General features: G+C 42.4%; 1 protein-coding gene across 1 annotated transcript in view; it reads left to right on the top strand.

Moving 5' to 3' along the window:
* Positions 1–17,833, top strand: part of fbxo25 (F-box protein 25) — a 71,657-nt gene that overhangs the window by 53,062 nt on the left and 762 nt on the right. The window contains exon 8 of the mRNA XM_072251145.1: positions 633–776. Coding sequence (XP_072107246.1) covers positions 633–776 — 144 coding nt within the window. The remainder of the gene's footprint in view (positions 1–632; positions 777–17,833) is intronic.

The raw sequence follows: 17,833 nt of genomic DNA, 5'->3' as shown, positions 1-17,833 counted from the left end.
TTGTAACCTGGGGACAGTCTGCAAATGCAGATGAGTGGCACACTTTTCTTTGTGAATCTTGGTATTTAATTGTCCAATATTTCTCTTTTGCCTCCAAAGATTGAACAAGCTTCAAAGTGATTGAGGAATCAGTTTACACAACAATATTGGTCATAGTAGCACAACACAATTTAATAGAAATTGAGCTAAATATCACATTGCTACCAGAAATAATCAACTGCAATATACCAAGCTATCTCAAAATATTACTCAAGAATGCCAGACACCATAGAGCATGTTTAAAGCACAGGAATTCCCTTGGCACATGAGTTTCTGAAAGTAATATTATGGAACTTATAGTAGTTGCATGATATGAAAATTGAAGGAGGAGTTAATGCAACCACACGAGCCTGATGTAATTTGGAATCAAGCATTAAAATGGAAAAAAAATAGTTTTGGTAGACTATCGATGCATTCCTTGTTATTCTCTTCTTTATCATCTTAAATTTGAAATTTCAGTATTGTTTTGAACCATTACAAGATATGACATTATGTTCATTTTCTGAATATCTTCTGAATTCTGAATAATTTTACTTCTGAACAAAATAGTGGAAGTTGAGTTGTGAAAAAATAATATGTATCTGTTATTCTAGTTTTGTAGACACTTGATTTTGACCGAGAACGGTTGTGTTGATTGGAAGCTGATGTATTTCACACTTCAGAAGTACTGTCCGAAAAAGGAGCAATATGGAGATGCCCTTCAATTCTGTCGCCATTGCAGTATTTTGTTCTGGAAGGTAATGGGCAATATTTCTGAGTTTTGTTGAATCGTTTTTTATTTTGTGATTATTGCTGAGAGTGCATCTGTGACTGTTGCCTTCAATAATATATATACCACTTTGGATAAAGTTGGCGGTGGGGGAGTGGTGAAATACCAGGGGAAAGCCACAGTGACCAGGTCTCTGGCACTAAGCCCAGCTCTGTGCTTCAGAAAGGAAGGGAGGGAAGAGGAGTGCAGTAGTGATAGGAGATTAATGGTGATAATTAGAGGAGAATACAGGAGATTCTGTGGAGTGAAAAACCCAATGAGATGGCATGTTGCCTCCCAGATACCAGTGTCCAGAATGTCTCAGATAGAGTCCACAGCTTTCTAAAGGAGGATGATGAGCAGCCAGGAATTATGCTATATATTAATGCCAATGACATAGGTAAGATGAAGTCCTGAACAGAAAATATAAGGGAACTAGGTGAAAATCTGAGAAGCGGGACCACAAGGGTAGTTTTCTCCTGGATTGCTGCCTTAAACTGCATGCCATTGAGGGTAAGAATAGGATGATTTGATGAAGGGGCAGGGTTTCAGACTTCTGCATCACTGGGATCCCTTGTGGGCAGGTATGACCTGTACAAAAAGGCCTAGATACACCTGAACTTGAGCAGGGCCAATATCCTTGTGGCAGATTTGCTACAGCTGTTGGGGAGGGTTTAAACAAGTTTGGTAGGTGGATAGGAATCAGAGTGATAGGTCTGAGGATGAGTCAAGTTAAGTCAAGTCGCTTTTTATTGTCATTTCAACCATAAACTGCTGGTACGGTACACAGTAAAAATGAAACAACGTTCCTCACGTTGCTACATGAAACAACACAAAACTACACTAGACTAAGTGAGACAACACAAGGGTACACTAGACTACGTAAGGCAACACAAAAACTACACTAGACTACAGACCTACACAGGACTACAGAAAGTGCACAAAACAGTGCAGGGCATTACAATAAATAATAAACAAGACAATAGGTACAGTAGAGGACAAATTACAATATAATAAATGATGTAGATGTCAGTCTAGTCTCTGGGTATTAAGGAGTCTGATGGCTTGGGGGAAGAAACTGTTGCACAGTCTGGTCGTGAGAGCCCGAATGCTTCGGTATCTTTTGCTAGATGGCAGGAGGGAGAAGAGTTTGTATGAGGGGCACGTGGGGTCCTTCATAATGCTGTTGGCTTTATGAGGTTAGCGTGTAGTGTAAATGTCTGTAATGATGAGAAGAAAGACCCTGATGATCTTCTCAGCTGACCTTACTATCTGCTGCAGGGTCTTGCAATCCGAGATGGTGCAATTTCCGAACCAGGCAGTGATGCAGCTGCTCAGGATGCTCTCAATACATCCTCTGTAGAATGTGGTGAGGATGTGGGGGGGGGGGGGGGATGGACTTTTCTCAGCCTTGGCAGAAAGTAGAGACGCTGCTGTGCTTTCTTGGCTATGGAGCTGGTGTTGAGGGACCAGGTGAGATTCTCCGCCAGGTGAACACCAAGAAATTTGGTGCTCTTAACAATCTCAATGGAGGAGCCATCAATGTTCAGTGGAGAGTAGTCGCCCCATGCTCTCCTGAAGTTGAAAACCATCTCTTTTGTTTTGTTCACATTCAGAGACAGGTTGTTGGCTCTGCACCAGTCCGTTAGCTGCTGCATCTCCACTCTGTATGCTGACTCATTGCTCTTGCTGATGAGACCTACCACGGTCGTGTCATTGGCGAATTTGATGATGTAATTCGAGTTCTGTATTGCTGCACAGTCGTGGGTCAGCAGAGTGAACAGCAGTGGACTGAGCACACAGCCCTGGGGGGCCCCGTGCTCAGTGTGATGGTGTTGGAGATGCTGCTCCCGATCTGGACTGATTGAGTTCTCCCAGTCAGGAAGTCTAGGATCCAGTTGCAGAGGGAGGTGTTCAGGCCCAGCAATTTCAGCTTTCCAGTCAGGTGCTGAGGAATGATTGTGTTGAATGCTGAACTGAGGTCTATAAACAGCATTCGAACGTACGTGTCTTTTTTGTCCAGCTGGGTGAGGGCCAAGTGGAGGATGCTGGCGATGGCGTCGTTTGTTGAGCGGTTGGGACGATACGCGAACTGCAGGGGGTCTAGTGAGGGGGGGCAGCAGGGTCTTGATGTGCCTCATGACAAGCCTCTCGAAACACTTCATGATGATGGATGTGAATGCAACAGAACGGTAGTTGTTGAAGCAGGACACCGAAGACGTCTTTGGTACGGGGATGATGGTGGCGGTCTTGAAGCATGCTGGAATGACAGCGCTGCTCAGGGAGGTGTTGAAGATATCAGTGAGAACATCTGCAAGCTGGTCTGCAAATCCTCTGAGCACCCTGCCAGGAATATTGTCTGGTCCAGCAGCCTTCCGTGGGTTGACCCTGCATAGAGTTTTCCTCACATCGGCCACGGTAAGACACAGCACCTGGTCATTAGGGGGAGGAGGAGTGGTCTTCCTCGCCACCACATCATATACTGCCTCGAAACGAGCTCAGAAGTTCTTCAATGCATCTGGGAGGGGGGCATCACCAGCACAGGTAGGTGATGTTGTCCTGTAATTGGTGATGTCCTGAATGCCCTTCCACATGTGCTGCGTCTCACCGCGTGAGGCAGTTGGTGCAGAAATAGATGTGGTATGTTGAATGTCTTTGAGAAAGTATAAACAGTTATTGGGTCAAAATTGCAGTCTGTGTGATGGGTTGAAGTTAATGTAATTGAGTATAAGAAATATCGGGAACTAAGGTATTTTATCAGGAACTAATGTATTTTACTATAAGAAATATCAGGAATATAGAGGGTTGGCTGTCATGGGCAGGGATGGTTGCGGGATGCTTTGAAGTTTAGATGTTTCAAAAGGAATGGGTAGAGACAAAAGAGGTGGGAGAATGACATTGCTTCTCAGGGATAGTATCACAGCTGCAGAAAGGGAGGACAACAAGGAGTTGTCCACTGAGGCAAGGAGGGTGGAGGTCATCAATTGGAAGAGTGCAATCACTCTATTGAGAGTATTCTATAAAACTCCCGGCAGCAACAGAGACACCAAGGAACAGATTCGGATGTGCATTTTGGAAAAGTGCAAAAATAACAGGCTTGTTGTCATGGGGGACTTCAACTTCCCTAGTATTGATTGGCATCCCCTTCATGCAAAAGGTTTGAATGAGGCAAAATTTGTTAGGTTTGTTTTTAGGAAGGATTCCTGATACAAGATGTGGACAGGCCGACTATAGGAGAGGCCATACTGCCTCTAGTATGAAGCAATGAAGTTGGTCAGGTGCCAAATCTTTCAGTGGGAGACCATTTCAGTGACAGTGGTCACAATTACCTGACTTTTACTATGGCACTGGGGAGGGAATTGGGGAAGGGAAAATTATAATGCTAACAGATAGAACTGCAGATCATAAACTAGGAACAGAAATATTCAGTACTCAGGAACAGAAAATACAGAACGGAAATGTGCAAGTTGTTTAGGGAGCACTTGCTGGGGTACTGGATAGATTTATCCCATTGGGAAAGAGAAAGGATGGTAGGGTGAAGGAACGATGGTTGACAAGAGAGATGGCACATCTAGTCAAGCAGAAGAAAGAAGCTTACTTAAACATTTAGAAAGTGAAGATCAGATAGAGTTCTAGAGAGTGACAAAAACATCAGGAAAGAGCTGAAGAATGGACTTAGTAGAGATAGAAGAGGGCATGAGAAGACCTAGGTGAGCAGGATTAAGGAAAACATCAAGGTGTTCTTCACGTATGTGAAGAACAGGAGGATGGCCAGTGTGAGGGCAGGTCTGAACAGGGTTAGTAGAGGAATCATGTACTGGAGTCAGAGGAGGTAGTGGTGGAACAGTTTCCTTCAGTATTCACCAGTAATAGGGACATTGACAATTGTGAGGAGAGCATAAAATAGACTGAAATGCATGAACATGTCGATGTCTAGAGCTTTATTAAAACATTAGGATAGATAAGTCCCCAGGGCCAGACTGGATATACCTCAGGTTGCTATGGGAAGTGGGAGAAGAGATTTTTGCACCCTTGGCAATTATCTTTGAATCCTCACTGGCGATAGGAGTGGTACCAGATGAATGGAGGATGGCAAATGCCATTCCTTTGTTCAACAAAGGGAGTAGGGATAACCCTGGTATTATAGAACAGAAAGTCTTACTTCAGTGGTGGGCAAATTATTGGAGAAGCTTCTTAGGCACAGAACTTAAGTATTTGGGGAAGCATATTTTGATTAGAGAGATCATAGAAACATAGAAAACCTACAGCATTATACAGGCCCTTCAGCCAAACATGTCCTTACCTGAGAAATTACTAGGGTTACCCATAGCCCTCTATTTTTCTCAGCTCCATGTACCCGTCCAGGATTCTCTTAAAAGACCCTATCGTGTCTGCCTCCACCACCGTTGCCAGAAGCCCCGTCCACACACTCACTACTCTCTGCGTTTTATAAAAAAAAAACTTACCCCTGATATCCTCTCCTCGGTACCTACTTCCAAGCATCTTAAAACTGTGCCCTCTCATGCTAGCCATTTCAGCCCTGGGAAAAAGCCTCTGCCTATCCACATGATCAATGCTTCTCATCATCTTATACACCTCTATCAGGTCACCTCTCATCCTCCATCGCTCGAACGAAAAAAGGCTGAGTTCACTCAACCTATTCTCATAAGGCATGCTCCCCAATCCAGGCAACATCCCTGTAAATTTCCTCTGCACCCTTTCTATGGTTTCCACATCCTCCGTATAGTGAAGCGATCAGAACTGACGACAGTACTCAAAGTGGGGTCTGAGCAGGGTCCTATATAGCTGCAACATTACCCCTCAGCTCCTCAACTCAATCCCACAATTGATGAAGGCCAATGCACCGTATGCCTCCTTAACCACAGAGTCAACCTGCGCAGCAGCCTTAAGTGTCCTATGGACTCGGGCCCCAAGATCCCTCTGATCCTCCACACTGCCAACAGTCTTACAATTAATACTATATCATATTTGACCTACCAAAATGAACCACCTCATACTTATCTGGGTTGAACTCCATCTGCCACTTCTCAGCCCAGTTTTGCATCCTATCAATGTCCCGCTGTAACCTCTGACAGCACTCCACACTATCCACAACACCCCCAACCTTTGTGTCATCAGCAAATTTACGAACCCACCCCTCCACGTCCTCATCCAGGTCATATATAAAAATCACAAAGAGTAGAGGTCCCAGAACAGGTCCCTGAGGCACACCACTGGTGACTGACCTCCATGCAGAATATTACCCGTCTACAACCACTCTTTGCCTTCTGTGGGCAAGCCAGTTCTGGATCCACAAAGCAATGTCCCCTTGGATCCCATGCCTCCTTATTTTCTCAATAAGCCTTGCATGGGGTACCTTGTCAAATGTCTTGCTGAAATCCATATACACTACATCTACTGCTCTACCTTCATCAATGTGCTTAGTCACATCCTCAAAAAGTTCAATCAGCCTCGTAAGACATGACCTTCCTTTCACAAAGCCATGCTGACTATTCCTAATTATATTATGCCTCTCAGGATCTTCTCTATCAATTTACCAACCACTGAAGTAAGACTCACTGGTCTGTAATTTCCTGGGCTACCTCTACTCCCTTTCTTGAATAATGGAACAACATCCGTAACCCTCCAATACTCCAGAACCTCTCCCTTCCCCATTGATGATGCAAAGATCATCGCCAGAGGCTCAGCAATCTCCTGCCTTGCCTCCCACAGTAGCCTGGGGTACAGCTCGTCCGGTCCCGGTGACCTATCCAACTTGATGCTTTCCAAAAGCTCCTGTACATCCTCTTTCTTAATATCTACATGCTCAACCTTTTCGGTCCGCTGTAAGTCATCCCTACAATTACCAAGATCCTTTTCCGTAGTGAATACTAAAGTACTCCTTAAGTACCTTTGCCATCTCCTCCGGTTCCATACACACTTTTCCACTGTCATATTTGGTTGGTCCTATTCCCTCACGTCTTATCCTCGTGCTCTTCACATACTCGTAGAATGTCTTGGGGTTTTCCTTAACCCCGTCCGTCAAGGCCTTCTCATGGATCCTTCTGGCTCTCCTAATTTCTTTCTTGAGTTGCTTCCTACTTGTCTTATAATCTTCTAGCTCTCTATCATTACCTAGCTTTTTGAACCTTTCGGAAGCACTTCTTTTCTCCTTGACTAGATTTACAATAGCCTTTGTACACGACGGTTCCTGTACCTCACTATCCTTCCCCATCTCATCGGAACGTACCTATGTAGAACTCCACGCAAGTATCCCCTGAACATTTGCCACATTTTTTCCATACATTTCCCTGAGAACATCTGCTCACAATTAATGCTTCCAAGTTCCTGATCTTGGCGGATGTGGCAAAACATTGTTGAAGGTAGAGCAAGGCATATGAATTTTAGTAAGTCCTTTGATGCGATTCACTATATTAGACTCATTCAGGAAGTCAGGAGACATGAGATCCAGGGAACCTTGGCTGTGTGGACACACAATTGGCTTGCCCGTAGAAGGCAGGGGATTGTAGAAGATGAGGAGTATCCTTCCACAGGAATCTGTTCTGGGACCCCTGCTCTTTGTGATTTTCATGAGGCTTGGATGAGGAAGTGAAAGAGAGAATTAGTAAGTTTGCAGGTGACACGGAGGTTGGTGGACTTTTGAATCACGTGGAAGGTTGTTGTAGGTTGCAGTGGAACATTGACAGAATGCGGAACTGGGCTAAAAATTTGAAAATGGAACAGGAAAATTAATGATGCAATGATTCAACTTGAAATCAGAATACAGGGTTAATGAAAGAATTATTATAGGTATAGAGGAATAGAGACTTTTTGGGGTCCACATCCATGGATCCCTCAAAGTTGCCTTGCAATTTGATAGGTTTGTTAAGATGGCATATGGTGTTTTGGCTTTCATTAGTCAGGGGATTGTGTTTAAGACCTGCAAGGTAACATTGTAGCTTGGAAAATCCTGGTTAGACCAGACTTGAAATGCAAACAACAGGAATTCTGCAGATGCTGGAAATTCAAGCAACACACATCAAAGTTGCTGGTGAACGCAGCAGGCCAGGCAGCATCTGTAGGAAGAGGTGCAGTCGACGTTTCAGGCTGAGACCCTTCGTCAGGACTAACTGAAGGAAGAGTGAGTAAGGGATTTGAAAGTTGGAGGGGGAGGGGGAGATCCAAAATGATAGGAGAAGACAGGAGGGGGCGGGATAGAGCCAAGAGCTGGACAGGTGATAGGCAAAAGGGGATACGAGAGGATCATGGGACAGGAGGTCCAGGAAGAAAGACAAGGGGGGGGGGGACCCAGAGGATGGGCAAGAGGTATATTCAGAGGGACAGAGGGAGAAAAAGGAGAGTGAGAGAAGGAATGTGTGCATAAAAATGAGTAATAGATGGGGTACGAGGGGGAGGTGGGGCCTTAGCGGAAGTTAGAGAAGTCGATGTTCATGCCATCAGGTTGGATCCCTGCGGAATGCAGAGAGGGGGGGGGAGGGAAAGATGTGCTTAGTGGTGGGATCCCGTTGGAGGTGGCGGAAGTTACGGAGAATAATATGTTGGACCCGGAGGCTGGTGGGGTGGTAGGTGAGGACCAGGGGAATCCTATTCCTAGTGGGGTGGCGGGAGGATGGAGTGAGAGCAGATGTACGTGAAATGGGGGAGATGCGTTTAAGAGCAGAGTTGATAGTGGAGGAAGGGAAGCCCCTTTCTTTAAAAAAGGAAGACATCTCCCTCGTCCTAAAATGAAAAGCCCCATCCTGAGAGCAGATGCGGCGGAGACGGAGGAATTGCGAGAAGGGGATGGCGTTTTTGCAAGAGACAGGGTGAGAAGAAGAATAGTCCAGATAGGTTGGAGGAACAACACCTTATATTCCGTCTGGGTAGCCTCCAACCTGATGGCATGAACATCGACTTCTCTAACTTCCTCTAAGGCCCCACCTCCCCCTCGTACCCCATCTGTTACTCATTTTTATGCACACATTCCTTCTCTCACTCTCCTTTTTCTCCCTCTGTCCCTCTGAATATACCTCTTGCCCATCCTCTGGGTCCCCCCCCCCCTTGTCTTTCTTCCTGGACCTCCTGTCCCATGATCCTCTCGTATCCCCTTTTGCCTATCACCTGTCCAGCTCTTGGCTCTATCCCGCCCCCTCCTGTCTTCTCCTATCATTTTGGATCTCCCCCTCCCCCTCCAACTTTCAAATCCCTTACTCACTCTTCCTTCAGTTAGTCCTGACGAAGGGTCTCGGCCTGAAACGTCGACTGCACCTCTTCCTACAGATGCTGCCTGGCCTGCTGCGTTCACCAGCAACTTTGATGCGTGTTGCCAGACTTGAAATATTGTGTTTAGTTCAGGTCACCTCAGTAAAGGAAGATGTGGAAACTTTACAAAGGGTGCAGTGGAGATTTACTGGAATACTGCCTGGACTAGAGGGCATGTCGGATGAAGACAGGTTGAGCGAGCTCAGGCTTTTCTCTTTGAAGTAAAGGAGGATTTGATAGAGTTGTTGAAGGTGATAAGAGGCAGAGATAGAGTGGACAGCCAGCACCTTTTTCCCAGGGTGACAATGACAAATACAAGAGGGCATAATATTAAGGTGATTGGAGGAAAATATAAGGCAGATTTCAGAGGTAATTCTTCACACAAAGAGGGGTGGTTGCATGGAATGCCCTACGAGGCATGGTGATAGAGACAGAGACATAAGTACCATTTAAGAAACTCAGAGAGGAACATGGATAATAGATAAATGGAGGGTTATGTAGAAGGAAAGAGTTAGATTGATCTTAGAGTAGGTTAAAGTTTGGCACAACATCATAGATCGAAGCACCTGTACTGTGCTGTAAAGTTCTATGTTCTTTTGGTAATTCAATAAATTCAATTTAATCTCGAGTGGCCCATTTCAATTTCTAATAGGAGCTCTATTCAGTTTTTTCAGAGTCTAGTGGTTAACTGCAGAAAAGCCTTACAGGATGCTTGCACTGCATTTATCCACTGTCCTAGATGTGTAACAAAGAAGCATCACTTTAAATATCATTGGACTTGATCAATACATTTTAATTAGTGCAACAACCCAATCAAATCTATTTGTATATGGTTCATGTACTTGAAGGGGGTATAGTGAAGGAATGATGCCAACCATACTTCAATATTGAAACTGAAAAGTGACCTCAATGACTGCAGATGTTTTTTGGGACAATGGGACTAGCTTGAGTCCAGGAGAAGACAAATATTGAAACAGGCCCTTCATGCCAAATCGTTCATGTCAACCAAGATGCCCCATCCAAGCTGGTCATATTTGCTGGAGTTTGGCTCATGACTTTCTCAACCTTTCTAATTAGTCTAACTGTCCAACTATCTTTTAAAATTTGTTATTGTACCTGCCTCGACCACTTCCTCTGGTAGCTCACTCCACATTGATACCACCCTTTGTGTACAAAAGAAATAGTCGCCCCTTAAACTCCTGTTAAATGTTTCAACTCTCACCTTAAACCTAAGCCCTCTAGTCTTTGATTCTGAACTCCAGGGAAGAAAAAGATCGAGTCTTTCTATGCCTCTCATGATTTTATACCCCTCAATATAATCACCTTTCTGTCTCCTACAGTCTAAGGAATAAAATCCTAGCCTATCCAACCTCTCCTTATGACTCAGTCTCTCAAATTCTGACATCATCCTTGTAAATATTTTCAGTACTCCTTCTAGTTTAATAATATCTTTCCTATATCACGGTGACCTAAACTGAATACAATACTCAAAGTATGGCCTCTCCTATGTTCTGTGCAATTGCACCATGACCTTCTAACATTCATGCTCTATACTTTGAGTTATGAAAGTCAGCATGTCAAAAGGCTTTTTTACTAACCTGTGTACCTGTGACGACTCTTTCAGGGATCCAAGTCCTTGTACTCTAATGTCCCTCTGTTATACAGCATTCCCAAAGCCATGCCGTTTACCTCCAACATGCAAATCATTGCCATATAACAGGAAAAGAAGAGGTATTTCAAAGTACATTATCGAACAGTGCATACTGTATACAACTTTGAGATTTGTCTTCTTGTAGACAGCCACAAAACAAGGAAACACAATGGAACCCTTCAAAAAGAACACGCACACCACAGATCTCCAAACACCCAACATAGAAAACAAGGAAGTGTTCAAACAATAAAAAAGTAAACAAATAACACACAGAATATGAACTGCAGAGTCCCTGAAAGTGAGGACACAGCCATGAAGCCAATTCACGGCTAAGGCAGTGAACTATCCAAGCTGGTGTCTTTCCTGTATTACCATAAGGTTTTATCTTGTTAAGCAACTTCGTGTATGGCATCTTCTCAAAGGGCTTCTGAAAATGCAAGTAAACATCAACTACTGACTCTCCTTTGTCTATCCTGCCTGTTGTTTCCTCAAAGAACTTCAACAAATTTGTTGAACAAGATTTCCCCTAAAGGAAAGCAGGCTGACTCTGGCCTACTTTCTTATGTGCCTCCAAGTACCCTAAGATCTCATCCTTAACATTGGACTCACAACTGCTTGTCCAGGTGACTTATTTACCTTCTCACTTTTCAGCTTCCCAAGCACCTTCTCCTTAATAACATCAACTGTACACACTTCTGTCCCATGATTCTCGAATGTCTGGCTCTGTGTTTCACAGAGAAGACTGACAGAAAATACTTAATAAATTCATCCACCAATTCTTTTTTCCCCATTACTACTTCTCCAAAGTCATTTTCCAGCAGGCTGGTATCTACTCTCACAAACAACAGGAATTCTGCAGATTCTGCAGATGCTGGAAATTCAAGCAACACACATCAAAGTTGCTGGTGAACGCAGCAGGCCAGGCAGCATCTCTAGGAAGAGGTACAGTCGACGTTTCAGGCCTGCAACTTTGATGTGTGTTGCCTGATATCTACTCTCACCTCTTTTACTCTCTCCCATATATATAGAAAAAAAACTCTTGTTATTCCCTTCTATATTATTGGCTAGTGCACTTTCATATTCAACTTTTCTCTCCTTGAGGCACCTTCTCTTGGTATTTAAAAGCTTCCCAGTCCTCTAATTTCCCACTAATTCTTGCTCTATTATATGCTCTCCCTTTTCCTTTTATGCTGTGTTTGCCTTACCTTATCAGCCGTGGTTGCCTCATCCTCCCTTTAGAATACTTCTTCATCTTTGGCATGCATCTATCCTACACCTTCCTTTTCAAATCTTTTTATTATTTTTTTCCAAAATAAACACGAGTACATCGAAGTAAACAACACTTACAATGTCTCAAGAAAAAAAATTATATAAAGATTGAAAAAATTTTGTGATGGAAAAAAAATCCCCTACTAAGCAAGAAAAGTGGGGAAAAAAGAAAAATCCCATTAGATGTTCAACCCTAGAGCCATGCGTCATACATAAAGCTTCTAAAGATGAACATCAAACCGCCAGCAAAAAAAAAGTACCAAAAATTTACAGTTAGATCGTGGAGAATCCATCAATTAACTCAAATGATAATAATGAGCAAATGAACCCCATCTTTTCTCAAAATCAAACATAGGTTCAAAGGTTCGACTTCTAATTTTCTCCAAACTAGGACATAGCATCACTTGAGAGAACCATTGTGATAAAGTGGGAGCCGTTGTATTCTTCCACTTCAACAAAATGGCCCTCTTAGCTATCAATGTAACAAATACCAATAACATGTTCGTCAGGCACAGAGATACCATGGATATTTTGAGTAATTATTCCAAAAGCACAGTTAATTTGTTAGGTTGTAAATTAATTTTAAGTGCTTTAGAAATTGTCGAAAACGCGTGTGTCAGTGTAGCTGTCTCAGTTTTACATCTATCATAATAACTATCAACATTAGGGAATATTTTACACAATCTCTCCTTTGTCAAATGGTAACAATATACAATTTTAAATTGAATCAGTGAATGACTAGCACAGATCGAAGAAGAGTTAACCAGTTTCAGAATCCGCATCCTGCACCTTCCAAATTGCTCCCAGAAGCTCTGGTAATTACTGTTTGGCCATCATCCCTGTCCTCTTCCAATCAACTTTGGCCAGCTCCTCCTTTATCCTCTCTAATACCCTTCACTCCTCTGTAACCTGACTTTATCTTCTTCCTCTCAAACTGCAGGATGAATTCTATCATATTATAATCACTTCCTCTTAAGTGTACCTTTACCTTAAGCTCACTAATCAAATCTGGTTCATTACACAATAACCTTTCCCCTCGTTGGCTCAACTACAAGCTGCTCTAAAAAGCCATTTGATAGGCATTCTACAAATTACCTCTCACCAATCTGACTTTCCCAATCCACCTGCATATTGAAATCACCCTTGACTGTCATGACATTACCATTTTTTTATGCGTTTTCTATCTCCTTTTCTAATTTGTATCCCACATCCTGGCTATTATTTGGAGGCCTGTCTGTAACTCAAATCAGGGCCTTTTTGCCCTTGCATTTTCTTAACTCTGCCCACAAGGACTCTACGTCTCTGGATCCTATGTCACCTCTGTCTAAGGGTTTGATTTCATTTTTTTACCAACAGAACCATCTCAACTACTCTGTCTATCTGCCTGTCCTTTCAATACATTGTGTATTCCTGGACAGTATGTTCCCAGATATAATCTTCTTTCGGCTACAACACAGTGATGCCCACAGGATCATACCTACCTATCACTAACTGCACTACAAGATCATCTACATACTGTGTGCACTCAAATGTAACACCTTCAGTCCTGCATTCATCACCCTTTTCGATTTTGTCCCAATTTTATACTTCAACTCAGCCCACTGACTGCATTTACCCAATCATCTGTCTATCCTTCCTCACAATCTCATTACACACTGCATTTACTTGTATACCGTTGTATTTCAATGAAGCAATTTCTCAGCCAGGTCTCCCCGGTTTCTTCTCAAGCCTCCTGCAATGTTCTTCCATATTTACACACAGACCCTGGAGATCTGTCTACTTTCACATCTTTCACTTTATCCAACACATCCACATCCTAGTTTTTTTATGTCTTTCACCATAGAAGTAACGTACTTATTAGCAACACACACAAAAAGTTAGAGGAATTAAGCAAGTCGAGCAGCATTAATGGAGAGAAGTGAATTCAATATTCCAGGTCAAGACCCTTTATCAGGACTCCAAAGGAGAAAGGCAGATGCCAGAATTAAAGGGGAGGGCAAAGGAGCAGGAATTGATGGGTAAATCCATGTGAGACAGGGAAGATGTGGAGTGGGAATGGAAGGAGATACTGGGAGATCATGGGTAGGGGTTTGTGGAAAGAGATCAGAGGAATAAGGGAAAAGAAAGGTGGGGGCATGGAAACAGAGGGAAGTTAGAGAAATAATTGTTGATGCTGTCAGGTTGGAGAATACCAGGGCAGAATATGAGGTGTTGTTTCTCAAATCTGTGTCTAGCCTGTACTCGGCAGTACAGGCAACCATTGACACACATCAATGTAAGAATGGGAAGTGGGATTTAAATAGCAAGTCTAAGAAGATCACAGTTGCTGTAGCAGGAGTGAAGGTGTTCAAAAAAGTGATCCTCCAATCTGTATCAATACATTGATGTTGCTTTCTGCACCAATGTAGAGCTCATCAATTTCATCAACTTTCACATCTCCCACAAACTCAAGTGGTCCATCCCCAACACGTCTTTTCCCTTTCCTGATCTCTTTATCTTCTGACATCTTTTACATACTTCTGATTCCCATGGTAACATTGACTACAGCTCTTTGTACCCTGTCACTTGCAAGGATGTTATTCCCTCCTCTCAATTCCTCCACCTCTGCCATAGCTATTCTCATGTTTTCCATTCCACAACCGCTGAGATGTCCTGTTCTTTGCTCAGAAAAGATTTTCCATTCTATTGCCATCAATGAAGCACACCCATATCTCCTCCATTTTCCACAGGTCTGTGCTCTTCCCATCCCCCCCACCCAAAATTACAGGGATAGGGATCCGCTTGTCCTCACCTTCCACCACTGCATCACTCTGCAACTTCTGCCATCTCCATTAGGATCCCATTGCAAGGCAGCTCCAATCTGCTAATTAAATTTGCTGATGACACTACATTGATTGGCCAAATCTCAAACAATAATGAAGTGGCCTACAGGGAAAAAGTCATCTCTCTGACACAGTGGCATCAAGAAAACAACCTCTCCCTCAAAGTCGCAAAAACAAAAGCTGGTTGTGGATTACAGAAGGAATGGAGATGGGCTAACCCCTATTGACATCATTGGATCTGGGGTTGAGAGGGTAAACAGCTTCAAGTTCCTCAGCATCCACATCACCCACAACCTCATGTGGTCTGTACAGAAGAGCTATGAAGTGAAAAAGGCACAACAGTGCCTCTTTCACCTTGGACGGTTGAGGAAGTTTAGTATGGGCCCCCAAATTCTAAGAACTTTCTATATGGGCACAATTGAGAGCATCCTGACTGGCTGCATCACTGCCTGGTATGGGAACTGTACTTCCCTCAATTGCAGCACTCTGCAGAGAGTGGTGCAGACAGCCCAGTGCATCTGTAGTTGTGAACTTCCCATGATTCAGGACATTTACAAGGACAGGTGTGTAGCCATCCCAACCACAATCTATTCCAGCTGCTACCAGCCGGGAAGTGGTACCGCAGCATAAAAGCTAGGACCAGCAGGCTCCGGGACAGCTTCTTCCACCAGGCCATCAGACTGATGAACCCACGCTGACTTGAATGTATTCTATATTACATTAACTGTTCTATTAATTATAAATTGCTATGATTGCACATTTAGTTGGAGATGTAACGTAAAGATTTTTACTCATATATTTGAAGGATGTAAGAAATACAGTCAATTCAATTCAATTGCAACTTACCTACTTGTTCCTCCCAACCAATCTGTCTCGAGGCACTTAGCACTGCAACAGTGCCAAGTGTTACATCTGCTCTATTGCCTGCTGCCTCACCATTATTCAGGGCCCCAAACAATTTTTCCATGTTAAGCAGCATTTCAGATGTGATTCAGTTGTGTCCTTATTGCAACCAATTCTCCCAGTTCAAACGTTGACTGGACAGGTGGTCGCTTTAACTTTAGCAAAGCTTTTGACAAATTCCCACATTAGAGACTGTTTCAAATTTCGTGCCAATGAGAAACTGGATCCAAAATCAGCTTGGCAATAGGAGACAGGGTGATGGTAAAGATCGCTTTTGCAATTCGATATCTGTGACTAGAAGTGTCCCACAAGGATCGGTGCTGGGACAGTGGATGATTACAGACTGGTGAGACTATTGTAGTTGACAGAATTTGGCGTTGGTTTCAATATTGTCTTGAAGTTGCAAGTTTGCCTCAGGTCAAAGCTGATGTAATAACACAATCTAACTTCTAGATTTGCATATCTTGTCATGTATACTTTTCTGCTTCTGGAGCAAAATGTGAATTGTGAACAGATTTAAACATTTACTTACATGCCAATGTGATGGTGAGTGCCCTATCAGTTGCCTTTCTACAAATTAAATAACAATTTGGAATTTAATCTCTGAAATCTTTTTATTGTTCATTTTGTCAGTTAAGGTGTGGAATATTAAATATTTAATTGTCTCTTGGCTCAGTACCTTATTTGTTTAGTTAGCTCAATATTCCATGAAAAATATTAATTTTGACTTGTTTTTCATAAATTGTATATTTAGTGTTGTATCTGTAATTTCACAAAGACTTTAAAAGTCCAGTGGAAAGGATCTGGTGAATCTGTTCTTTTAATTTCTTTATTTCTATTTGTTCTTTCCTCCTCATCCCTTTCCCTTTATGCCTGCACCCACCTCCCCTGCTCCTCCTTCCTTGATCTCAAAGGACTACTGCCTTGCTTTACTATTCAAGGTATTTTCAAATATTTGTGTTCTTGAATACCATCTAGTATGTATCTGTCCAATCTCTGCAGGCCAGTCAACTTCTTGATGTCTTAGACTTATACAAAAAATGATTGTGTACTATTTCTCTTAAAGGTATATAATCTCGTTTGAGAAAATGAAAGCATGCTGCAGTTAGCAACTATAGGTTGAGTACCCCTTATCCACAATTCAAAAATCTGAAAATCTCTAAGATCCAAACTTTTTTTGAGTGCTAACATGATGTCACCAAATGGAAAATTCCACAAGGCGCTGTGAAGGTCCCCAGAAGCTGTCCAGGTATCTGTGCACCATAGACAGTTCTGAGAAGTGACCTCACATATGTAATGAACAGAAGTTAATGAAAAATAGAAAAATACATTGCATAAATTGAAAAATGAAGATGTTTATCACGTATCATTCATTAAGAAGTGAACATTTGCCACTTAACAGTACGCTGACCATGAAACAAGCAAAGATCTATCATGATGAATGAAATATTGAAGGCAATTGTAAATATTCAACAGGCTAATTGCACAAATTTAAGAAAAAGCATGGCATTAAAATTTCAAAGCATCTGCTGATCATAGAAATCTAGCAGCATAACAAGTCTACGATGCTGATTGTTTTCAGAGCTTGCATAACGGTCTTAAATTCTTAAAGCACTGCAGATGGAAATCTTAACACCAGAGCAAGTCTACAATGCTGATTGTTTTTATACCTTACGTAAAACTTAAAAACAACAAATACATACATTGTACTGTAACATTTTAAATCAAAGAATAATAATCATAGGTAAAGACTGAAAGCCTGATGTTTATTGTCACAAAGGAGAAGATTTGCAATGCCGTAAATCCAAGCAACACACACAAAGTGCTGCCTGGCCTGTTGAGTTCATCCAGCATTTTGTGTGTGTGTTGCATTGTTTATTGTTGTTCAACAGGTGATTCAAGTATTCTCCTGATGCTGCTGCGCTGCTTTTGTTACCCTGCATACATTACATACCATTAATACAATGAAAATATAATAATTTTTAGTACTGAGTACATGTGTGTAATGAAAAAGTGTAAGCCAAAGACTACTTACTGGTAGCACATAAATTCCGAGTCAGAAATGATGACAATCCCAAGCTATCTCATTATATATTCCAAAATCCAAAAACAAATTCAAAATCCAATACCTCAAGCATT

The sequence above is a fragment of the Mobula birostris genome, chromosome 2, assembly GCF_030028105.1.
Source record: "Mobula birostris isolate sMobBir1 chromosome 2, sMobBir1.hap1, whole genome shotgun sequence".
NCBI lineage: Eukaryota > Metazoa > Chordata > Chondrichthyes > Myliobatiformes > Myliobatidae > Mobula > Mobula birostris.
This window is presented reverse-complemented; position numbering and strand designations above follow the sequence as displayed.